General features: G+C 34.3%; 1 protein-coding gene across 23 annotated transcripts in view; it reads right to left on the bottom strand.

The window, feature by feature from the left end:
- Positions 1-380: 380 nt before the first annotated feature.
- C2CD5 (C2 calcium dependent domain containing 5) overlaps positions 381-26,861 on the bottom strand; it is a 102,383-nt gene continuing 75,902 nt past the window's right edge. For 11 of the 23 annotated variants that reach the window (XM_086713886.1, XM_025930851.2, XM_086713888.1 and 8 more), the window contains 13 exons: positions 26,545-26,709; positions 23,036-23,176; positions 20,927-20,990; positions 20,131-20,192; positions 19,783-19,881; positions 19,182-19,271; positions 18,400-18,487; positions 17,354-17,440; positions 8,352-8,402; positions 7,378-7,479; positions 5,883-6,073; positions 2,466-2,612; positions 381-1,715 (listed from right to left, as the gene is read on the bottom strand). In XM_086713886.1, the coding sequence (XP_086570012.1) occupies positions 1,584-1,715; positions 2,466-2,612; positions 5,883-6,073; positions 7,378-7,479; positions 8,352-8,402; positions 17,354-17,440; positions 18,400-18,487; positions 19,182-19,271; positions 19,783-19,881; positions 20,131-20,192; positions 20,927-20,990; positions 23,036-23,176; positions 26,545-26,709 (1,419 nt within the window). In that variant the 3' untranslated portion in view covers positions 381-1,583. The remainder of the gene's footprint in view (positions 1,716-2,465; positions 2,613-5,882; positions 6,074-7,377; positions 7,480-8,351; positions 8,403-17,353; positions 17,441-18,399; positions 18,488-19,181; positions 19,272-19,782; positions 19,882-20,130; positions 20,193-20,926; positions 20,991-23,035; positions 23,177-26,544; positions 26,710-26,861) is intronic. The other 12 variants (XM_025930849.2, XM_086713892.1, XM_086713878.1 and 9 more) reach the window with 4 other exon arrangements.

Here is a 26,861-nt window from a genome sequence, read left to right as displayed (position 1 = left end):
GGTTAATACAAAAATCTATTTGTGACGCTGCCTGGCACATAGAAAGCATTCAGTAAACATTAGCAATTGCTATAGTACCATATAGCACAGTTTACAAATTATTCACTTGTGTAGCCATGGAAGATAAGCTCCATGATCATAAGAACTTAGGTGTGCTTTGGTGACTGCCTAAAACTGTGCTCTGGGATCTAACAAGCATTCAACAAACAGATGCTGAATGTGAATACCTACCAACCAAAGACCATGAAAATGCCACAGTCCCAGCAGATGCACAACAGATGTTTGCTGACTGAAGGGAGGAATGGAGACCATCGGGTGGGAAGGGGTTTCAGACTACTGGCAGTACTGCACAAGGGAGGCAAGCAGAGACATAGGGGATATTCCAGTTTATAAACTTTTTATTTAAAAAATAAAATTATAAACAAAATACAGAAAAATATTGACACCTGTGATAACAAGGAATTGATTCCTAATTTTTAGGGTAGTTTGTTATCCTGAAAGAGCAAAATCATGAGTTTTATACAGAAATTTTATTGTGCAAAGGAGGAATGTACTTTTTAAGGTTCATTTGCACTAGGTATTTGGCATTGACAGAAAAGGTGTTTCTACGTATACATTCAACACTCTGCAGCATATTTACATTCAAGTTACATCTCCAAATTCTATGCCAAATACAATCTAACTTACCATGAAAAATGCCTAAGATATAATTCTGTTTATTTGGTAGGAGTGCAGTATGATTCTATTAAAAATAATTTTATACTCCTACTAGGTCAATTATATTTTAACTATTTCAACAAAACGCACTGACCTTTTTCTTCCCAGTGGAAGCCAAGCCTCTTCTAGACAAATTAAACACTAACAAAAACACTAACAAAATTTGGCCAGTTATAAATTTATGTAGTTAATTTCTTCCTCCCTCCTTAAAAACATTATTAAAACTTTCAATGGAAGGACACTCGTTCTAATAAATTACATTTTCTTTTACAGCAGTTAGGACACAATATGGATCCAAGTTACAGTAATTTTAACTTTTTAAAAGATGGCTGAAGCACTCTTCCCCTTCAGTTGTTACCAAATTCCAAACCCAGTTATCAAAATAAAATGCATTAAGAAACACACATAGATTTCTCAAAACTTTTCTCCATTTTCCCACACATTCCTCAAATCAGATTATTTATTCATTAACAATTTATAAATTTCTTGCTTAGTTTCTCTCAATTACACCAGGGTAGTTATTATAATTTCTTGATAATCTCACCATTTTGTGTTTCAAAGTATGATTTTATTAAAGTCAACATAAATTACAGACAGCTTCCATCTCTGCTACAGTTCTCTGAGAAATCTATCTGAACTAAGTGAAGCGTCAAGATTTCATGGGGCGTGGCTTGGCAAACAAAACACCATGGTTTAAAAATTCTCATGCCTCCAAGAGATTAGAGACAAATCAAATCTACTCAAATGTACCAATTCTCTCTTAATGATCTGAAATTAAGTTCACTTTTAAAAGTCCAGTAAGATAATTAAAGACAAAACAATGGAGACAGATGAATTTCATTTAGTTGAACTCTTTCTAATTTACTTCAGGTGGTAACTTCTCCTCCAGTACATGATGGCTGGCAGTTGGCGGTAGGCTGCTGGGTTGATACCACTTCTAACTCGGATTCACGAACAAAAACCACTGCATCACCACTTACATTTATAAGACACTGTGCCTAGACAAACAACAGGACATGTTTAATCACCAACTCAATAATATGCTTATAATTTTCTGTTATATTAGGGGCAGTGTTGCATAGCTGAAAAGCACAGGCTTTGAAGTCACTAGAGAAAAGACAGACAACCCAATAGAGAAATGAGCAAATGAAAAGAAGGCAATTCACAAGAAAACTGAAAAAAAACAAAAACAAAACAAAACATTAATACGTTTTTTAAAGGAGCAATACTGATAAATTTATTCTAAAACTGATCCTAAGTAACAGTCTTTTGCTCCCACTAACAGAATTATTTATTAGAGATACATCAACAGGAGCGCCTGGCTAGCTCAGTGGGTAGAGCATGTGACTCTTGATCTAGGGTCAATAGAGCCTACTTTAAAAACAAATAAACAAACAAACTCTGATGTTATTACAGAAATAGATAAAGAGTGTGGCCCCATCGGGATGTACTCTTCACTAGTATGGCAGTTAGAACTGGACAGTTCATAGTCCAAACTAGAGGTGGCTTTCACAGTAACTTAGGAGCAAAACTTCCAGAGATATTTAAGAAGATCTGGGATGTGAAAACAGTATGTGATTTATGTATGACCATGGTTACTAATATAGTTATTAAAACATGTTTTAAACATCTAGAATCCAAAAGCTCTGAAGAGCAATTCCCTTTGGTTGGGAGATGAATGGGAGGATGGGAAGGCCACAGGGGAAATCCTCAGGTTCCCTCACTGGATGTTTCCAGCTACATCTCACCTGGTTTTTATTTGGGTTCTCCATGAAGACACACTGCTTCATTATGTAGGAGACAACAGCATTGCCTCCTAATGCAGCGACATGAGCTCTCACCATTGCAAACACTTCAGCAATGAAAGCATGGAGAAAACCACTGACTCCTCCTTCCTAAATAATAATATGCAAAAAATCAAACTATATACGTGGACATGAATGTATATAAAATGCCCAAATAATATATATTAAAACATCTTAAATGATCTTAATATAATAGATGATCATTTTAATTTTCCTCATAACAGGGATCTGTTGCATGAATGAACAAACCTTTACTGCACACATGTCTGTGATGGGGATTAGTACCCTTACGTTACAGATGATGAAACCAAAGCTGTGGCCCTGACTAGCTATGACCACATAGCTAATAAAAAAAAAATGGCAGAGCAAGAATTCAAATTGTTTCTCCATCTTCAACATCTCCATCAAATTGTTCCTATCATTCACACAAATTGATGGCAAATATACATAATAAAACTTCTCTGCTATCCATATCCCCCATCCTGAAGCATGTTCCAGGCACACTTGCCTTTTTATCAGTTATTCATAGGTGTCAAGCACTTTTCCTTCCTCGGGGTCATTGTACATGCTGTTCCTGAAGGCTCCTCCCCAGTTTTCCACCAGAATAACTCTTAATTCCTCAGGTCCCTGTTTATACATAACTCTCTCAGAGAAACCTTCCCTGACTCAGATCTAAATTAAGTTTCCCTGTTATTTCCTCTGATAGCCTTTGTTGTATTTCTTTATATTACTTAACATCACTAGTAATTATACATAAGTTACATGATTATTTGTTTAATGTCCACCATGCTCAGTTCTACCAGACTGTAAATTCCATCAGGTCAGAAACTGTCATCTGTTCTGCTCACAACTCAGTATGTGCGCATACTGAGTTTTCCATACATATTTGTCAGGGAATGAAATCCAGTAGTTTGGAGAATGTTTTCAGTGTTCGAAAACAAAACAGAAACCAAAGTCTAGCTGAGAGCTTAAAATGCTGTTCAGCCTCAGCTTTCTATGAATTCTACTGGAGGTTACTTACAGTCTAGGAAGAAATTTCAAACTTTAAACTGGAAGTGAATGGCAAAATTTAATGCACTGTTATAAAAAACATTTGACCAGATCACACCTTTCTAAAAAGCAGTAGTTTTGTAAAGGCAGCTCTCTTTGTAACTGAGAAACTGAGGCATTTCAGCCTACTTCCGATTCATCATAGCTCAGGACATTTTTTCTTTCACTTATATCTGTTTCCTTCCTGCCTTTTAAATCTAAAAATTCTGATGGCAGAGTAACAGAGACTACAGGGGGTAATTCTTAAAAGATTATATAATTGTAAGCAAATAACTTATCAAGTAACAAATAAATTTGGGATATTATGCCATACAGTTAATATTACAAATCTCTGTTGAAGAGAAATCCACTGTGAGGCAACATTTTGGGGCGTGGCTCTCAAGCAATAGAGAAAGCACGTAGGAAACAAAATTTTATGGATTAACATAGTGCAGTAAGTACGTGCTATTAAAAACAACTGGAAAGTTAATTTACCCATCCATACCAGCTTTTCACACCCAACTTTCTTTGTCAAATTTAAATGGACCTAAAAGCGTCACCTATTTTAATTCTATATTAAAAGGTTTTTGAGAATATATTAAGATAGCATCTTTTCTATCTCAACACAATGGAATATGATTTCCTAATTTATCATAAAGAAAACATCTACCTAATTAATCTGTCAGAAGTCATGCCCTCATTTACAGAAAAATATCTATGTCTATTCTCTGCCAGACACTGTGCCAGGTGCAGAATGGTGAGTATGATATTAAAAACATCATGATGGGGCGCCTGAGTGGCTCAGTCAGTTAAGCATCTGACTTCGGCTCAGGTCATGATCTCACAGTCTGTGGGTTCGAGTCCCGCATCAGGCTCTGTGCTGACAGCTCAGAGCCTGGAACCTGCTTAGGATTCTGTGTGTCCCTCTCTCTCTGCCCCTCCCCTGCTCTTTCTGTCTCTCAAAAATAAACAAACGTAAAAAAAAAAATTTTTTTCTTTTTAATTTATTTTTTTGGGGACAGAGAGAGACAGAGCATGAATGGGGGAGGGGCAGAGAGAGAGGGAGACACAGAATCGGAAACAGGCTCCAGGCTTCGAGCCATGAGCCCAGAGCCTGACGCGGGGCCCGAACTCACAGACCGCGAGATCGTGACCTGGCTGAAGTCGGACACTTAACTGACTGCGCCACCCAGGCGCCCCAAAAATTTTTGTTTTTAAATAGCAGCCTCCCCATTAAAAAACAAACAAACAAAAAAACCCAGCATGAGGGCAGGGTGCCTGGGTGGCTCAGTCAATTGAGGGTCCAGCTTAGATCATGATACCAGGGTCATGGGATTAAGCAGAGCACTGGGCTCTGTGCTGAGAGTTCATTGAGCCTGCTTAAGATTCTCTTTCTCCCTCTCTTTCTGCCCCTCTCACTGGCTCAGGCTCTCTCTCTCTCTCTCTCTCTCTCTCAAATTAAAAAAAAAAAATAGTATAAGGGTTATTATTTCTAAGGAAGTACAGAAACACTGATGATGACACAATGGGGAAAAAAGCATAGTTAAGGCATCTTTATAATGCATAGACTTTAAAAAAAACAAAGTGCTGAAGAGTTTATTAAGTTTCATACCTCAATAATTTAAAATTGTCCCTATTCACAATATTACTTTGCTCTAGTAAGACACAATGTAAATACAATTTTTCCTTGAGTTTAAATTCCTATGTAATGAAAGATATAATAGACTGATTCTTAAACGTGACCACATCAAAACATTATAATTACTGTTACCCACTGTGGGGTAAGAATTTGAATAAACGGCATCCTCATATACTTCTGGAGGGGGCAATAAAATGAGCAGCCACATTCTTTTTCAGGGGGAGAAAAAAAACAGACATAAACTATCCACAGACATCTATCTATAATATAGTCCCCTACAGTTTCTAAATGTAAAACCATGAAAACTGCTATTTAAATAATAGCAGGGAAATAACTACTTGAAAAAACTAAACTGTTCTTTCAGGCTATTTTAAATCTCTAATCCAACATGGATCAATTTACTTGTTTTACTTATGATAAGGATCTGGAATCTCTAATAATAAATGAAATTAAACCCAACACAATTCTTGTGCTAATACTCGGTGCTATATGAAATTTGGTAAGTCTAATCTAGAATCAATCCAGACAAATTACTGAAAAAAAGAAAAGAAAAAAGAAAAGAAAAGGTACGTGTGTGTGTGTGTGCATGTGTCTATACTTTAGCAAAAAATAACAACCTGAAATTCGTTTGGTTTTGATACTAATGTCTTCAATCAGAAAATGTACAAAAACAATGTTATAAAATTACCTACCTCACGAAGAGAAGTGGTTTCCCGGATAAAAAACATGTTAATTATCCCAAGATATTTGGTTATTTTTGCTCCAGGAATGAAAGAAAGAGGTGTCATCTTAACAACCCCAACTGTAGAATTTGCACAAGGTGGAGCAGAACGGTTCCGGAAATTTCCTTCACCCATCGGACTTGCTTTTTCAACGGTGACAGCTAAATTTGGAGAAAGAAAAGAAAACCTCAAGATCAGATGCTGGTAACTCAATTATTCCCTAAGGTTTCCAAAAAAGTGGTGACAACATTCAGCTGTCTGTGAGGGTAAGCCATGTCATGAGAGTAAAGAAATTATCATGCACTGCATGCAATTAAAGAGAGAAAGAAAAACGTGAGAGGAAATGCTGAAATGGAATTCTTTTGGAAGAAAAATGGCATTCCTGCAAAAGAAAATGCTGATGCGGTATAGCTATGACAACACACAATGATCGTTATAAAGTGAAGAAAAAGAAAAAGCAGGAGAGCATTAAAAATTATCTGCTGTAGGAACAAATTATTACAAAGAGAGTGTGAAAGTTGTTATATTTCCCAGTGCAGTTTTTCCATCTGTTTCAGACAACTTCATCACTGTCAACTTGTAGATAAACCTTATGTTAACAAGTTGTAATGGGTTTCTTCTCCAAACCTTTTTGATCAAACTCATAATTTTAAAAACAAATGACCTTGGCTATCTAAAAGTTAACTGTTTATAAAATAACAAATAATAATAGCTAGCACTTATCAAGTAACTACTATAAGCCACACATGCATATGTATTATCTAATCCTTACAACCCAGCAACATAGATATTATCCCCATTTTACACATGAGCAAACTGAGGCTCAGAGAAATTACATAACTTGCCCAAGGTCACACAGCTATTAAAATGACACTTCTAGGATCCCAAACCAGATCTGTCTGGTTCCATATCCTGTGATCTTTCCTCTAAAACATCATTCGTTCTCTCTTAATGTACTATAAATTCTTTCACTCAAATATGTTTACCTCAAAGTCTATCAAAACACATGGAGTATAAAGAACACATAAGTAACGATCCTGATTCTAGCAGTGAGATAAGAGTTTACTACTTTCTATCCAGAAATACCTCATTCTTTTAGCCCTCTTTATCACTCTTAGGAAACTAACAGATGCCATATACTACATAGTAGCTAGGGTCCTCAAAGAGTATCTCTTCTATAAGAGAGCTCATAATTTCCTTCCATTAGGAGGATATAATATCTATACACTTCTAAGAATACCTTCACAAAAAGTAAAATTTTTAAAACATAATTCTACAGTTAAAATGAACAAATCTAAAGGCCCTTCAATAACTTTTGCTAAGTGACCATTAGAGTCTGCAGCTTTCACACTCCAATACATGATTGATCGGCAATGTTATTACAGGGTAGAAAGGTCTAGCCTTCACCACTGGGAAATCAGGGATATGCTTCTCAGATCATAATGTGGTAGAAACATCCGCCTACTTGTCTTAATTGATCCGCGCCTTATGGTCTGAGCTTTCAGTTTAATGAGCTCTATCCAGCTGCTGCATCTGTCTGCAAAGGAACTGTAATCAACTGACGTTGCTGAAAACACAGACAGAAAACAAAAGAAAAAACAAAGAAAAAATATGGATGACGTCTCTTACTCGTCATAACACTCCTTCCGATGATGTACTTTAACTGTAACTTAGAAAAAGAATGGTCCTTTTCAAGTCAGATACGAGAGATAGTAAAGAGTCAAGCTTTAGACACTGATTTGTCCAAAACCAAGTTCTTAATTAGCTGGCTGAGCATTTTTGGTGATGTCATAGTTGTGTGGTGGTCTCTTAGGGGCAATGGAAGCAAGGTCTTACCAAAATATCACTGCAAGGACCATATACCGCTTTGACTAATGTTATTTCCCATTCTTTTTCTTTACAAGGTTTTAACTGTCTATATTTTAGGACTTTAATTCCTTATTTTTACCCTAAAACAAAAATAATGAAAATCAAATGCTGAAGAACACATGAAAAAAAAAAAAATCACTGGTTGACTTATCTTTTATTAAAACACATTCTTTCTACCATAAGTAACAGAAAGGCCAAAGGATTATTGTGGTCAATATTCTGTTTTCACGTCTGATTTTGGTAACAAGCTTCTGACAACATTGAGCGGGGGGGCAGATGCGAGTCTAACAAGTTCTCTTTTTTAAATAAAATAGCTTTTACTACTACTAAGCTAAAAAGAATGTCAAAGAGCTAAAATTTTATTTTGAGAAACAGGGAAACTATTAAGATGCTAAAAACTTAAATATTAGGTTAATTAATATTTTTAACGACACATTCTAACTACAATAATGCCACATTTTGGTGTTTATTCCACTGTCCAGTGCATTTCTCCAATGTCTGTATGTTTATGCACCACCACACTAGAATTTCACACCTTTGGTGACTATTTGCTTAATTAGACAAACTCACCTCTCTGTGCAGCTGGTATACCTGAGTTAGAACTTGCACTCTCCAGGTGTTCTAATAAGACAATATGAACAACATTAGCTTGGATGCTAAGTACAAGCCAGTATCTCTTCTTTGCTGTTTGTCAATACCATCTATAAGCCAGATGAATAGGAGGAAATCTTTATGGCTTCATTATAAAAGCAAACCAAATAGAAGAATTCAGGGTTTAAGTGCAGCTTCTACTGATATATGAAAACTAGCTCAGTTAATAAATAGCATGTCAAGGAAGACTGTTACTGTAACACAAGAAGAGTTTCAGAAACATTATAGACATGAGAAAATATAAACATAGTAACAAATGTTAGTAGGATGAAAGCAGGATGAGAAAACTGAGCAGAGAAATTAAAGAAAACCTGAAATGAAACTTGGAAGGGAAATGTTTGGGGAGTGGGAAGAATCAATAAGATTACAAATTACAGACAAGGCAATGACCTATGTCTCACAGATAAACACAAGCTGCTTACTAGCCATAACTTTCCCCCTCACTACCACAATCCGCTTCATTCAAGGACTTCACTGTCAACAGTTCCCTCTGGTGGCATTAAGACATTGTGGAACCAAAAAGTACTCTCCACAGACATGACTAGGGTACCAAACTAGAATCACTCCCTTTCCAGGAACCTCACAAAAGGAGCATCCAGAATTTTTCCTAATGTTTCATATTTTCCTAATATTTCATTTTCCCTAATATTTCATATTTTTATTATAGCTATTTAAAGTATTGTACAAATTTAAACAGCACTACAGAAACCTCTGAGAATAATTCGAGTCATCCAGTTTTTTTTAAATTATAAATTAAGTAAATACATATTTTTATCTCTGCTTAATGTATTAATCTTTTGGTAATATTCTTAAATTAACAAAGTTAAACCTTATACCAAATAAGGTTTGGACAGGTTCTTGCTAATTGGGTGCATGGAAGTATGCATACTCCCTCTCCCCATTTTTATAAGGCAAGTGACCACCAGTTAATACTGCAAAGTGTAGAGTGGCTGACATTCCTCTTACAATACAGAGCTGTTGAATAAATGGGCTAAGTAGGGTTGACAAAATGACTGTGAGGTACCATGCTGTGGGTGTGCCCCTAACCATCATGCCCTCAAGACCGTAGATCTAGACAGGAAGAGTCCTCCCTGATTCAGGATCCTGAGGAGCTTTGGAAGTCCAGGAGGAGATGGAACCCACAGGAAGGAGACTACAACAGAACAGACACTCAGAGGCCTATCACATCTCCAGGGACAGCTAGTTCAGCACTGAAACAGACACGGTGCAGAAGGTGGGACAGCAAATGCCCACCCTAAGCCTCCATATCCCAGGTGGCTCCCGGGGCTCTCCTATGTCCTACGTGGTACAGACTTGTGGGGCAGAGACTTACAGAAAATATACTTGGCCTTAGGAATTCTGTGAAAGCTTTTAAAATGAGGGAACAGGGGTCAAAGCTTTAAAAAAATGTGAAAATTATTAACATGAAATTATCTTCTATAACTCAGTATTATCTGGGTAATAGGAAACTCCCCAGTGAGTAGCAACTACATGTAATTTAATAACAAATGTCCACCAAAAGAGCATGTAGAAAGTATCTGTCACCAGCTCTAAATATCAATTTAAAAAAAAAGAACCAAAGGTACACATTGATCTGTAAAATATTTGTTTTTTTAAAGAATAAATAGTATATCTTTGCAAAGACAGACAATAAATCTGATTAAGAGTAGTTGCCTCTTGAAAAGGTAAATGAATGGAGAAGGAGGAGCTAGATTTTGGACTATTTGATTTTTTCATAAGATTTGAATGTTTCACCATGTACATTTATTACTTTTCCCAAAAAATTTTTACAAAGGGTGGAGGGGGGGGAAGAGCAAGGGAAAATGTCTATTCCCTGCCTTCATATATGTATGTATTGAATTAAAATTTAAGAAAAAAAAAGTTTTTAAATTGAAGATATTCTTTTTTTTAAAATTTTTTTTTTTCAACGTTTATTTATTTTTGGGACAGAGAGAGACAGAGCATGAACGGGGGAGGGGCAGAGAGAGAGGGAGACACAGAATCGGAAACAGGCTCCAGGCTCTGAGCCATCAGCCCAGAGCCTGACGCAGGGCTCGAACTCACGGACCGCGAGATCGTGACCTGGCTGAAGTCGGACGCTTAACCGACTGCGCCACCCAGGCGCCCCTAAATTGAAGATATTCTTAAGGGAAAGGTTAAGGGAGATGATTTTTGATCTCACTTCAGGACAGCAGGTTCACCCGACATGCTTGCCAAGATCTTAATTTTTCTCACAGAAAAAAGGCCCAAGATGAGGTGGTCCAGGGAACAGGTGATCAGCACCTCAGACGTTTGCACACCTCAGTTATCTAAGGACCTCAGATTCTCAGTCACTTTGCTCCTCTAATTACAGTTTGGCTTTCAAGGTAATAGGCTTTTCAAAAGAGAAGGTACTACAGATATTAGTTATCTGGCAATTCTGGTGAAAAAGAAATAAACTAGCAATTCTGGTGAAAAAGAAATAAACACATACGCAATCTCTAAGCCAATACTTAAAAAAAAAAGAGAGAGAGAAAGAGAACATATTTCACATTCAGGAGTAGAAATCTTATTAAAATCTTTTGAGATTTGTTGAGTAGCTAATGCCCATTGCCAGCCATTTGTATATTTGTCTACATGTGAAAGTCTCTGTTCCACATGTGAAAGAGTTTGAGACAAACACTTCTTATGTTAGGTATCCCCATTCTAGCTGCAGAAAGTCTCAAGGAAGCCACACAGTAGCCCACTTCTCTTACGATTTCCTTTCCCACTGGATACAAAAAAATGATTATTTTGCTTCATTAAAAAGTCACCAGTAAGTGATAACCCTGTTATCCCCCCCAATGAACAATCTTAGAAAGTCAGCAAGACAAATAGAAAATAAAGTTTTATTATTCTCTTAGTACACTACAATTGTATTTAACAAGCCCTATCAGGGTGGGGCGGGAGACTAACCTAGGTTAAAAGCAGTTGAGTGAAAATGAGCATATTGATGACAAACAGAAAATAATGCGGCAAGGACTCTTCCTCCCTCAATTATACATGCTCCAATGCTTCTGAAGTTTGAGACTTCTTCCATTCTCCTAAATAACTTGTCATAACCAAGGACAAAGGTATCAGCTGGCGATGATAAAGCTCTACAATGATCAATAACTCTTCTGACAACTTATTCACATTAGAATCTACAAATCATCTTTGTTTTGAATAATTAAAAAATACTTGAGATAATCTTATCTGGTCATCTTAAGGAAATTACAAAAACTAAAAAAAAAAAGCCCTGAAACTTATGAAGATTCTCTGGCAGATTAAAAAATATGCAATCTGGAATGCCTGGCTGGCTCAGTCAGTAGAGCAAGCAAGTCTTAATCTCAGGGTTTGTAAATTCAAGCCCCATGATGGGCATGGAGCCCACTTAAAAAAATTCATATGCAATCTGAAGTCTTTAAAAGTGTCTGCTTTATTTAGCTATTTAAACATTCTTAGTTTTAAGTTATTATGATCAAAATTTCACTTTATGTCTCTTTCAGCATTTCTGTCACTCTATAATATACTGATTAGCTATATCCTATAACTATAAAATCTGGCTTAATGACTGAGTTAAATAAGACAAATTATGTGTATAAACATTCAGTAGAAACCTTGTCCATAATGATATTCAAATACTGGTGGATTGATAATGAAATTGCCATACTATAGCTAAAAGATATTTAAAGCACAGAGAAAAATATAAATAGCTTCAATTTGGAGAGTCCACTATGGGAAAAACTCGACTACTATCACTCACAATATGTACATTAGATGACAAAGAAAATTAGCTTCTCTATTTGGATCATTAAAGCTTCCACCTTGTACAATTAAAGGAGTACAACAGCCTAAACAACCTGTCTTCTTTAATGCCCATTTTCTGTTTTCCTGCCTGTTTCCAGGCATTCACTTCTCCCCTCCGCCCCACCCTTTATATCTTCTCTTCTAAATAACCCAGTAACCCAGTTCCATTTTCTTTGCTGTTTACTCCCTCTTCCGCAAACTCTGGATTTCATTGAACTCAAGCTGCCTTGAAGAAGCAAAGATTCCTTATCCCTACTTCTCCATCAATTCTCTTTCCTTCCTTCTTTCCCATATCTGGGATGAGTTTCTCATATCTTTTCCACTCTGCAGTTTCTCTTTTCCTCTCAATCTCCTTCCCCTCAGCATCTCTCTCCTTTCAGGACCTCCCACTGATGGCTGGGCCATCAACAACATGGAGAACTTCAGTGTTTGGTACTGTTGCTACCATTTGGTTGTAGTGACAAAATAGATTTTAAAAAGAAAGAAAAAACAGACATGCAATGAATTGTTAATACATAAAGATATTTTTAGTTAGTGTAAAGAACTATGTAATAGTTGTAAGAATTTAGAACCATTAGTTAGCAGGATAAAATAAAAGCTAACTTTGTAGTTTTTATAGGGTTATATTTCAAATGGCTAGTTTAAAGTAATGTGAGGCAAGTCATTTAATTTAAAAAATTAAACTATCTTCTAAAATCAAATTTGTCTTAACAAAGACTAACCCTTATAGCCTCAATAAAAATAAACATTAAAAAACTTCAAATGTGAATATCTAATTATGGAGTACAATGTATTGAGGGTATAAACCAACTTGTTTTTTTTTTTTATACCGAAATCCAGAATTTGACCTCTGCTCGTCACATTAATCAGCAGCTGCTTAATGCAAAGAGTACTCTTCTGCCAGCCTACAGCTTATGCCACTGAACATGAGGCTATCCTCCCAGCACAAAGCAAAATGAAAGCAGGATCAAGTTAGGTACAAAAGACTTTTCTTCTATACAGTTTCATCTGACAGTACATAAAAAACTAAATTTACCTAACCTTTTAAAAGCCTTAAACTCTCATAATTTTAATGAAAACTATTACCTTATTATAAACCTATAAAGTATTTGAAATATATTTATAGTGGCATATGATTCACATACATTTGTCTGAGATCTTAAGAACCATAGTATGGTACCTAATATATTGAGATTTAGGGCTTTAGACATATATCAAAAATAATTTGCTAACCTTTTATAAAAAGTATATGCATAAAATTTTTGAGATTTTCTACAGTCTGTAAGAAAAATCCTACTGATTTTTTTTATTTTTACCCAGATTACTTTCACTCAGATTCCCCATTGTTACTGTATTTGTTCTATCCCTTTATATATAAATTCATTTATATATAAATATATAGACTAATTTATATATATATATACACATATATATATACATATATATGTGTATATATATGTGTGTGTGTGTGTGTGTGTATATATATATATAAAATGGTCTCTTAAAGCCATTTCATAGTGTAAAAGAAAATATTTAGAAAACTAAAGTATAGATACTAATGATGAAGAAAAAACATTATGAGAGTGGTATAAAAAATTTGCCATCCTTTTTCTCATAATACAGCCTCATGTGAATATAAGTAATTTATGTTGATGGCACATCATCTATGTTCCTCATAATATTCATCAAAGAATTTTGATGACCTCCACATGATAATTTCCTGGAATAAATTACTCAGGCTCAGCACCTTTTAAAATTTCAAATCAGAAAATCAAGACACCTAGAGCAAGGTAATCAAACCGGCCATAAATTTGAGACCTACATCAAACTATTTTGTTACCCTGAGAAATAAAACCAAATATAACAAAATATGAAAAGACAAAAATGAACATGGATGGACAATTCAGGCCCAGGCTTACTCTACACGGTGAATTAGATTAGGATACACATAATTGAAGCATATTTTCTTCACATAATATTCACTCATTTTTCAGTAACACAAAAAGGAAAGGTTTATCTACAAGTTAAAAGATGGAAGTATAAATAAATATGCTGTGCATAGTTCTTGAAACTACTCTGTCAACATACAAGTAACGATTTTTAATAAATTGCCCTGTCTGTAATAACATGAAAAATTAAATTAAGTAAAACTTAATATTAAACTTAAAATAAAATGAAGCTTAATAAAGTTTTCAGAATTTAAAAAAGGGAAAAAGCTCCATCAGCTTAGCTAACTGACCTTAACAAAAGTATAAAAACCATAAAACTATATATTTACTTATTTATCAATATTAGTAGTCGACTTTTAAGCCTCTTGTGGTTGCATATAAGAAAGTCAAGAAGTTTGGGGGCTTTTCCTAGCACTCTTTATTTATTTATTTATTCCTAGAACTCTTTACCTTTCTCTCTCCTGCCTGTTACTTCTAAATTGCTAAGCTTAACTTTTGCCAGATATTTCTATTCTCTATTTAAAACTTCCCTTCATGTTACAATGCTCAGTTACTACATTCATGTATTACACTCTATTATTCCACTCTTCAGACCTTTTCAAAACCCATCCTACCCTCAAATCTTCCAAAATACTTTGTGATAACTTCTTCAAGTATATTTAGTATAACCGATGTCCTCCTGAAAAGACTTGAGGAAGCAAAGACAATAAATAAGCATGCAACAGAAATGACACTTACAAAAGTATTCACAAAAAGGCACTACTAAACTTTTTAGTAGTTACTGATGATTCTAAAATGTAATATTCAAGGAAAAACAAATAGTTTTTGCAGTTAAGTACTTAGTATAAAAGTTTCATATATGTTAGTATTAGATGTGATGCTACTAAACATTATGAAGATGGTGATGATGGCAGCATGATCTGATTCGGTGGTTTTCAAACGTTTTGAAACTCTTTCTTACAACAAAATCAGATACAGAAAATCGGTAAGTAAAAGCATTACTGAATCGAAGCTGCTCTAGTTCAGAGGTAGCGGGTCCAGAGACCTCCCCTCCCCTCACTCCCTGCCCACCCTGCCTCCTAGAAGGCCATGAAGCACCTATGAAGAAACTCCATGGTTTGGAGAAGTTGAATTTAAAAATTATTAATTTAATAGATTTGAAGCTATTTGGAAATTTTTAATTTAACTTAATTCGGAAATTTTTAATTTAACTTAATTAAACATTAGTCTCTGATTTTGATTAATTAGCTTTTGATTTATGTTTTTAATAACAGGAACATGTTAATTATTGAAGAGCCATTTGCTATAGAAACCCAAGGAATGAGAGTTAAAGGCTAGAGAGAATATTAATCCTTTCACATCTTGCAGATGAGGAACTAAGGCTTAGTTGGCTTATTAGAGGTTAACCCGCCTAAGTTCTCACACTTGATCAGTCGCAGAACTGAGAAGAGAACCCACATCTGCTACTTTATTACTCCACTTTAGGGCCCCTCTCCACACTCCCTGAAATGAACTGCAATGTTTTAAGTACTGTTCAGATATGACTTATTCTACTCAAATTCTTCTTTCCTCATTCTACAAAGTATCATTTGTACAAAATAGACTCATGACGCCAACAAGCACTAGTTTTAATTACCTTTGAAAACACTTTGAAAGCTACTGCAGAAACTGCAAGTTATCAATATAGATACGAAAAATTTAAAGAATTTAAATCCAATTTTCTTCAGAAATCAGTAACTACTAACAAGGTAAAATTGAGCTAAAGGAACCCCATATCCACAAGTATATATTCCTATAGATTGCCAATTGATCAAATCTTTTTGTTGTGATTACATTTTTGGTTTTGGTTCCCCCTCCACACCCCACCCCACCCATTGCAGGGTAAGGATAAACAAAATGACACCTAAAAGTGATCTGAACTAACCCTGTGGCTAAATACAAGTTTCCTGTACAAATAGGTGTTTTAAAAAAAAATCGTATCTAGTCAGTACAAGGAAGATTCTTCACAGTTCTTTTTGTTCTGGAAGCTATATTTAATTGATAAATCTGAACTCAGATTATCTTTGGATTTGATTTTTCCTCTCTCTTCTTTCAAGGAGTTGAACTATGCTAAAATTCTCTATGGAGTTCTAAAGTAGAATTTTAACTTAAACAAGAAAGAGGACCACAGTTACCATGTTAGAAAGTTCAGAATCTGAAAGGAGCTTATCTTTTCATCTTCAAAATATGAGACAAGATCTATTTATCTACATAGATAAGCAGGCCTAGTGATTTAGTAAAGACTCTATATGCAATCTGAATATAATACTATTCTGTATTATAACTAATTGGTATCAGATGAAATAACTGATAAGTACAAATCATTTAAAAATTTCTCTTGCATTATAAAATGTAAAAATTAGAAAAGCCAATTTTGTTTGAAATAACAAATGCATCACTTCTCAGAATAAAAACCTATGAAAAAACAGAAACTACACTTATTGTATATGTAATGCTATAAAATAAGGTATAGTAATTCTGAAAATTCTTATAATAAAAATTGCCCTGAAAGCAGAAGAGAAATAGAAAATACTACCTTCCATTTTTCTCCAAAGATTGTACAGATCTATGTAGATGTATTGCTATTAAGAAAGCATCATTTTGCATTTGAAAATATGGCAGTATCTTTTAAGCACATAGCAACGTTCCTCAATAATAACCAAGACACTCAAAAGACAGCTCATCCCTTTTTTACTTATACTACCCCTACCTAAACCTCTCCACACACCTTCTGAAGAAAATAAGTATTTTATTTTCCATAAAATGTAAACATTTTTGAAAAGATTCAATTGTTGCTGGAAAAAAACCTTACCAGATAGTATCAATATATCATGTGTGAGTAGTTACTTAGGGAAATACAGATTTCTGAAGATAAAACTTTAATACATTTGAAGTATAAGAATGGAGTATCACATGAAAAATTACCTTAATAATTTATGATGAGATTACTTGAGAAATTAAAATATGAGGAATATTACTCTCTCCCCTGTACAAACATGAAGAAACAGACCATGAGGGAATGAAGAATAAATCTTCATCTCAAGAGTAAGTAAGACTGCCTACAATGAAGAAGTAGAAGGAACGAGAAACTAGGATTTGTGTTCGCATTTCCCTCATTTAACCAACCTTTAGCTTGTGGAAAAGGATGAGAAGGAAGCGAATCTGAACAGAGCTCCAGTGGAAACTGCAGAAGTTCTTCATTATCTGTAGAGGCTTCAGAGGCAAGAAAAACACTAGTTATTTAGTAATGATCTAGTATTAATTTTTTTTAATTAAGAATCTGGGATAATATATATTACCCCCCAATCCAATTTATTCTCGTTATTTTCTTTTTGGTTTCTCCCACAGAAATCCTTCACCTGCATACTGTTGAGAGATGCTCTCCTCCCTGCTAGGACTGTTGTGAGATTTAGAAAAACTCCTAAGTATAAATCTCTTAGCATATAATAATAAGAACTCAATAACAAATAATAGCTCCACAATTATTATTCTACTTTTTGTACCATACTAGTTCTATGATACTTAAAACAGTTATTTTCTATCTTCTTTGATAAATATCTGAACGCAATCGTTTAATACATCTGTTTGACATTAATTCATGCTTTGCATGTAGAATGTAATCACCTTTAAAAATTTTAGACTAACCATGTATATTTCATTTAGCCAGGTAAGCCCTTAAAGTTTAGAAAGCATACTATTTCCCTGTCCTTTTTTTCAGAACACATAGCAGTTTTTAATAATGAGTTTCTTTGGAATATATTAAGGATGGTACTTCCTAAATTTTACTGGATAAAGGACAACTCTGAGAATCTGCTGGATACCAGGGAACCTTTCTTGAGAATACATGATGTTTACTACATCAGTAGGTTCTCAGATGCCTTGAGGACCTCCCCAAAGACTCCAGGACAGAAATCACAAGATTTCTGCAGAATTAATATACTATAACTAAGCCTAAAAACAGCAGCATTCTTTATGGAAATAAATACCAGTGAACCACCTATTCATGTGTGAAAAATACCAAGTCATCACATTCTTCTTATCCACCACGTTATAAAGATAGAAAAAGTGACATATCTCTTCTTCAAGAAAAAAGTCATTTATTTAATCTACCTTTTTCACTGAACTATAATGTAGACAAACATGAACTATGATCCCATCCATCACAGGTTTACCTCTTTGCAATGACTTTTCAACATGTGTTTTTGTGGTCTGTAAAGCCTGATTTTTGTCAAAAGTTATTGCAACTGCTGTGACTGTAACCTAGAATTATAGAAACAATGTGATTAGCAAACTAATCATTGCCACAGTAAGTTTCTCACAAACCTTCTTCAGTAGCATGGAACAATTTATACTAACTGGCTAATTTGCTTTTCCTGGTTAAGACTCTCAACCAGAATTGCCAATAACTATTCAGATATTCAGACTACAACTGAGTCTGACATGTGTACCTAAACCTAGATATTCCTGCAAGAGCTCAAGTACCTTCTCTAAAATATGGGGACAGGAGAAATCCCACATAAGTACACATTCTATGCTAGCCATATGATTCTACCTTTGGATTATAGAGTTCAGAAAAATAAAACATACATGGACTGATTCATTCTAATATGTTTAAAAATATTATAAAGCAAAATCCTTTACACTTATTCACTTATGGCAGGTTTATAATATTAAAACAGATCAGATAAAAGCTAGAATTCTTCTTCAATAATAATTGAAAATTGGGGTGCATGGGTGGTTTAGCCGCTTAAGCGTCCAACTCTTGGTTTCAGCTCAGGTCACAATCTCATGGTTTTGAGTTCGAGCCCTGCATCAGACTCTGTGCTGACTGCACAGAGCCTGCTTGGGATTCTCTCTGTCTCCTTCTCTCTGCCCCTCCCCTGCTTGTACTCTCTTTCTTAAACTAAATAATTAAACATTAAAAAAAAATAATAATAATTTGAATCTTAATTACCTGTATTAATTCATCTTCAGGCAGAGATACTGTAAAATTTACATGGCAAAGGCAGCAGGGGATCATAGACCGTAGTTTAAAATACAGGCTCTACACAATAGGAAATATTAGTAATATCATTTCTTTTGATTAAAACATTTTTAAAAACTGATTTTTCACCACACACTGCATTATGGCAAAAGGGACATTTAAAAGAGTAAAACAAAGCTGGCCCACTTGTTTCGTGTATTCTTACATTAAGAATATTATTTTAAATATTTAAGCAGACAATAAGATTTAATCATAATAACCAATAAGTCATAAAAAGTAATATAGGAAAAAAGGCTTTTTTAAAATTTATGTATATACAATAGATTCATATGAAGCTTAAAACTATGAAACAACTTAAAATATATGTCATCAATAGTGTGGCATATTAAGATGGAGAGGACAACTTTAGCATTTTACCAGATGACAGAGTTAAGATTAAACTAGTATGTAAATGAAAATAATTTGGCCCACAACTGTGTAAGATATTCCAGACAACACATACACTTTCCTTTTTTAATTTCATAATTCTTTGGAGTTTTAACTAAAATATAGTTAGTCAAAAGATTCATACCTTGAGCAAATTTTCACAGAGATCATTAAAGTTCTTATTAAGGGCTTGATTAGTCAGGTTAAGGCTGCTTAATCGGATTACTCTTACTGATGTGAACATCTAAATATGGGGAGATATAATAGCATGTCATTTAATATTTTTAACTAAATAGTGTAACAGTTGATAAAACTGCCAAAAAATGAATAATAAATAATGTAGTATGAAAAGGGCTAATCCAAAAAAAAAAAAAAAGAAAGGCTAACATTTTAATTGCAATAAGGAGGTCAAAGAAAAAGCATATATTAAGAAGGAACTCGCTAAAATCACATACATTGTATTTGTTTAAAATTGTGAAAGGGAAAGGTTTACCTGTATTTCTGATGTCCAATTGTTTATACCAGGCATAATTTCTGTATTACAACTATAAAAGCCTGTTGAAATAAATCATAGTTAAACTATATGATAATGCTTCATCTATTTTTATGTTAAAGAGTAACATTTTTCAATTATCACATGGAATTCTAACTATAAGATCCATTTATTCTTTTTTCTAAAATACTATACCTTCAGTAGACTTTAGACCATCTCAATAAATTATCAGTTTGGTTTCTTTTTTTTTTTAATGTATGACCATAAAAGGATTAAAAATCAGTTCACCTAAATTTTTGTGGTTCTTTCTTTTTAAGATTTTATTTTTAAGTAATTTCTACACCCAGTAGGGGGCTCGAACTTAAAACCAGTATCAAGAGTCACATGCTCCACGTGCCTGGGTGGCTCAGTCGGCTGAGTGTCAGATTCTTGATTTCGGATCAGGTCACAATCCGAGAGTCATAATATCGAGCCTCACGTCAAGCTCCTCTCTCTCTCTCTGTGTGTGTCTCTCTCCCACTCTTCCTCTCTTTCTCCAAAATGAAAAAAACAATTTTTTTAATAAAAAAAGAGTCACATGCTCTACTGACTGAGCTAGCCAGGTGCCCCCTTAGTTCACCTAAGTTCTAACATAAATATTTTTAAAGTATGTTTTTAGCCTTGGAGAAGCAAAGCACATGATAGGATGTGACACTGATAAAACCTTTAAAATAACGTTGCTACTGTAATAATTATGAACTAAAATACTGATACGTAAAACTAGTCTCATCTCAAAAGTAAAGTTTCTTCCACTCACCTGAAGGGGGAGGAACATCAGTAAGCAGAGAATGTACATCTTCCATAGCATCTGTGTCATCAATCTGAAAATAAAGATTAGAACTATTATGTAAGTATAAATACATAGTAATTTCAAACTTTAAAAAAAGAAAAAAATCATTGTTTTTATTACTTACTAAATAGAAAATATAAGAATCAAGGAAAAGTGGAGCTATTTTTTCCTAAGTTAAAATACAAAACTTGAAAAAGAAAGTTCTGATATCTGTAAATTTCTCCACAGTAATTATTATAAATACTTCTAAAACAATATTTCACATTATAAAGTATATTCAATTAAGAAAAAGACAGCCTTCTATTAAGCCTTTATGAGGCATGTTTCAAAAAGCTTACAAAGATACATAAGCAATTATTATTTCTATTTTTATTAGCTAAAAAAGAACAATTTCAAAAAAAACAGGATCTTTCGCCTTAAATACAAAACTGCTTTAAAATTGAACTATATAGGGATAAAAAAAATAAAACTGAATTATATCGGGATAAAATTTAATAAATAAATAAATAAATAACATTGACTTACATAGGGATAAATTTAAAGGCACATCTAAAAAAATAACTCCAAACCCCATTTCTCTTATATCACAATATTTCACTGTGAATAATTAATAGTGAAAATATCCAGCTAAACAAAGACTGACATTCATCTGCACGTTGGGAGTCTGACTCTCACACACTTCAACTGTCCCCTCACATTATCCTTGAAACTTCAAGAACCATTTTTAAACTTTACTTTAGAGACCCACTGTCATGGCCATACCTCAACTCGCTATTCCCCAAAACATTCCACCCCAGATCCAACTACAGTGTCCTGTCTGTTCCTTCTCTTACTTCATGAATCTGCACCTTGTTCTCAGTTCTGCGCAGATCTAAAGCACTTTTGTTCTCTACTTAGCCAGGATCCAAGACCAGAAAGATCAATAAATGCTCCAGATCAAACTTCAGGTAATGCTAAGAATCACCTGAAGAGTAAGATTCTTGGGCCGTACCTTGAAATTTTCATTTACCAGGTCTGAAGTGGGCCCCCAGAACTTGCATTTCTTCTGAGATCCCAGATGGTGCTGATGCTATAGGTAGTCACAGCACACCTGGAGTGACACTACTCCAAACAGTACCCTGGAACCTTTTACCTCCTTAGCCTGACATATTCTTTCACCAACCTCCATTTTTTTTTTTCATTCTCAGACTGTAGAAAAATATGAGAAACAGGAACACATCCATACAGTTTGAGTTTCTACAAATTAACACCCTCGCCTTAGTTCAGGCTTGTGCATCTTCCATGGCTGACATCCTGATCACATTCATGGGCATTGTTCTAGATTCTTCAAACTTCCAAACTCATCCCAACACAATCTACCATCAGCTTCCTGCTTTACTAAAATAAAGGCATCTGATTTTTTCTCTCAACTGGCACCTTTCTAGAACATTTCTGTGTATCCTCATTTATTTTCCTTTCCTTCAATATCAAAGGAAGACCAGCTTTCAAAGCTAACCATTTACAGAGGAGGGCAGAGAGAACAGATTTGCGAGGGAGGAAGCCCCATATATCTTCTGTGTCACATTTATCCTCCAGGAAAGTTCTGAGTGTATTTTCATAACCAAAGTTCAATTATACCTTCTGAATTCAGTAAGAAAACACTACACTCAGAATTCACAGTACTTATCATATTACATGTAAAAAGGATACAATTATAATAACATGTTATAACACATGAAGCAAGTAGATAATAATTATAGTAAGTGAAAGAACAGCATTTTAATTTCTTATTTAAATTCATTCAAGTTTACAAAAATAGCTCCAATATCTATCATTACTATTTTAAATTTTAGCATCATTTTATTTTAACCCATCCATTAATTTTTCCAGAATCACCTGCATTATTGTATCTGGTGTTGAACAAAAAATACATTACCAAGGTCTGATATTTTCAAGTCAATGGTCATTTCTGTAATAACATTTTTAAATGGATTTATAGCAGTTGTAATAATACAAAGTCACATCAATTTAGGATCCGATTGTAAAAAATGTACACCTCATCTTCCAAAAACCTTAATTAATTTAATGCAGTAATACCTCCAAAACAAAAGCATCTTTTTTCCCATGTGAAAGGTCCAATTCTGTAACTTCATCAGAGCTTTCTGACTGAGATCTTAAAAGTCTTGAGCGCTGTCTAGGTTCCGGGATGGGTGACCCTATAATCTCTTCGGATATCTCCTGAAAGAAATATAATTGCTTTATATCACATAAGACTGTCTTTTTCAGCTCTGGGGTTATTTTGTAAACTGTAGTCTTTTACTTCTTTCTTTTTACGAAAGTATAATAGAAATATAACATTATATTGACTTCAGGTATACAGCATAATGATTTGGTATTTGTACACTTCAGTTTGGTTTTAAATTTTTATATTAATAGATAAATATCTGTGGAGAAAAAAATCTGTAAAATATATTCACACTCTATATTTAATTATAACTTTTATGACTAATTAACCTTTTAGAGAGTACATGGATATTTCCTTTTATCACTAGTAGCCTTGATACACTAATCCATAACCATACACGACTGTCATGGACATAGCAGGGCAACACTGACATCTAGTGTATAGAGAGGACACCACAACGAGTAGGGAATCGGCAGCCCATCCAGTTCATGTGGTATTTTCTACCCAATATTTAAAAGACTGAACAGTCCAGAAATCATTAAAAATGTAGTTCTCCAGATGAATTCTAACCTTTTATATCTTTTCTTATCCAGTGGTAATTTTTCAAAGTGTCACATAATAAAATGAGGAATATGATAAATGTGTGTATGTGTGGGCAGACATAATACATAATATTATGCAGGGATTTGCTGTACAACTTGTTAAACTAAACAAACTGGTAGCTACAACAACAATCTTTTTTGAGGTCAGTGTATGGTGCAATCCTATATGGGTTTGCAAGCCCTCACCTACTGTATAGCCAAAGATCAGAGGTAACCAGAGGTTCTAAATATCTGTTGGCTATAAGGACTATCAAGAGAGTGTGAATATGTGAGCACAAATAGAAAAGGCTTAGCCTATTGCTGGCATAACAGAGCTATGTTTTTTAAAAAACAAGGAATATAAGAAAAATTTTTTTCAAAATTACAGCTTTAAATGCTCATTGTTAGCACACACCTTACATAAGACTACCACCACACTTTCATAATAGCTACCTATAGAGTAATTTCACATTCATATCTCTTATTTGTACCCCAAATTAACTTGCCCTGTATAAATTTGACAGGGTTCCTATTATAATGACCACACAATGAGAAAGAGTTGCAGTTCAGAGGTAAAGCAGTTTGCCCAGGTTTGAAAACTAGTTTAAGCGATGAACCTATCTAGATCAGTTCTTTTGCTCTGAGTACAATGTTCTTCTCTTTGTAATGTTTTTAGTAGTTTAAAATTTGGTTATGCCTCTGCTCACTATGTCCTGGACCTAATAAAAGCAACTATCTAGTATTTAGTGTATCTTAAATTTGTAATGAGGTTCCACCACGGGTAACTATGGTATTTTGACACCTTTAGTTGACTGAATTTTCTCCATTTTAAGTGGTACTACACACCTGCAATAGAAAGATTTTTCAATATTGAGGGAAAAAAAAGCGTATTCACTGCAGCAGGAGCTACCTTCGTAAGAGAAGAAACACACTGATTCACATTTTCAGTGTGGGCATACATTGTCTTAGAAACTGAAAAGACAAAATTGTAATATAAGTGAGTAGTGGCCTCGTCAAATTCCGAGAGGTTATGCTGAAAGACTGTAAGGTATTCATTCACTATCTGAAATAGGAGAGACATATTAGAAAATCCATTAAGTAGTCTTTTGTGAAATATGGTCCTTTTCAACACATGAAATCTGTATAAGCTGAAATTTTAAGAATCATAACAGATTTATTCCCTCTAAAATGTACTTCTAAAACAGAAGTTCAATAAATATTTATTGAATAGATGAAGTGAGTTAATTCACATTTTCTAAATATGTCTCTGACTTTAAAAGGCTCACATTATTAAAGAAAGACATGTAAAAAGTAAGTGCAGTAATATGTAACAGGCCCTATCACAGAAGCACATACAAGTACAAGAAGAATATAAAGGAGGAGGGGTCAATTCTTTCTGTGAGAGGTCAGCATGGAAGTACTTAGTTGATAAATACCGTTAAGGAAAAGAATTCAGCTTATATCACGGGGCCCTAACATAAAGCTCTGCAAATCATTCTCCCCAACAGGCATAAACACTCTTAGAAAATGTTCAAATATCAAAGCATAATTATAAAAAAAAAATAATGTACTGCAAACAAGCAGTAAAGTGTTGTGCGGAAAGCTTTTATAGAGGCTATGTAAGTATTAATATACTAACACACGAATTGTCTCAGTGAATTTAAAGAAGCTCTAGATTAGCACTGCTCAACAGAAATATAAAGCAAGTCACAGGTAATAAAAAGGAAATAAAATAAATTTTAATAAAATATTGTACTTAGTTCACTATATCCAAAAGATTACATTTTCAACATACTACCAATATACAAAACACTCATGAGATAATTTACATTCTTTTTCATAGTAAGTCTTCAAAATCCAATGTGTATTTTATACTCACAGCACATCTCAATTCAGAATACACACACTAAGTGCTCAACAGCCACATGCGACCAGTGTCTACCACACTTAGCAGCGTAGCTAGTTGTAGGTCATACCTTTAAAATTCTTCCCAGCTTAACAACTTTGCTAGAAAGCTGTAAGTCGGAAGCTAGAATACAGATCACTGTCCCAGACAACCAACCAAAATTTGATAGTGTGTATAAAATCAAATAATAAAAACCATAATAATAATGTTGTTATCTAAATACTTTCCTTTTGCAGAAGTATTTCATTATCAGAGACTCGTAAAGACAAACAGATTCATTCTAACTCAAACACTTCTTTCTTTCAATTCAGATCCTGACTGTAAGGCGTCCTCAGAGAAGGAGGCCCTGTGAAACCTACTGCAAACCTGGTATAAAAGACTGATTACAGAAGTGACTGGTAGGAAAATTCTCAAAAAGAAGCAAAAAGTGAAAAATGGTGTATCTTTCACATTTTTATCATAGATAAGCAATCTTTCTTTTCACTAAAAATGAACATTTAAACCATTTATTTAACTGTTCAGCAATATTTATCAAGAGGCTACTAGCAGGAACTGTCTGGGCCTCAGGAATACAGCCCCGAGGGGGCCTCATTTTACTAGGAGTAACAAGCAATTAATAGAATCAAAAACCTACTTCTTTGTGTTTATACATACACACACAGAGATAAAAGAAATAAAAAACAGTAAAACACAGAAGGGGGTTAGGGAGTATCAAAAATTGATGGGAGAGTATAATTTTCAAATCAGGCAGTCAGAGTCATCTCCCTAAAAGGAGACATTTGAGCATGAATGCAAAAGGAGGTGAAAAGAACGAGTATTGAGGAGAGCGAAATTCAACAGTGAAAAAAAAAAAAATGTCCAAAATAAGACAACTCAAAAAATATATTAACTCCTAAACAAGAACTCATTCACAACGTAAATTTATTTTACTTACCGGAGGATTAATTTCATATAATTCTTTATTCTTAGCAATTGTGTCATTTATCTTCTTTTGCATATGAGATATGTGCTGTTCGTAGGAGCCATCATTAGGAGTCTTCCCAGCAATCTGAATACCACCGGGCGTTGGTAAAGCAGCTAAATACACACCTGTGGCCGACTTGTAAAAATAATGGAGAAATAATAAGAAAAAATGTCTAAAGAATAACAGTCCTTAAATTAGGAAAGTTGCCTTTGCCTTACTGGCAAAAAGATCATTAGCATCAATGCATGCATTTGGACATGTTGAAAGAGCACAGAAACATAACTGGC

Source organism: Puma concolor, chromosome B4 (assembly GCF_028749965.1).
Source record: "Puma concolor isolate L17-30 chromosome B4, mPumCon1.1.hap2, whole genome shotgun sequence".
NCBI classification, from domain to species: Eukaryota; Metazoa; Chordata; class Mammalia; order Carnivora; family Felidae; genus Puma; species Puma concolor.
This window is presented reverse-complemented; position numbering and strand designations above follow the sequence as displayed.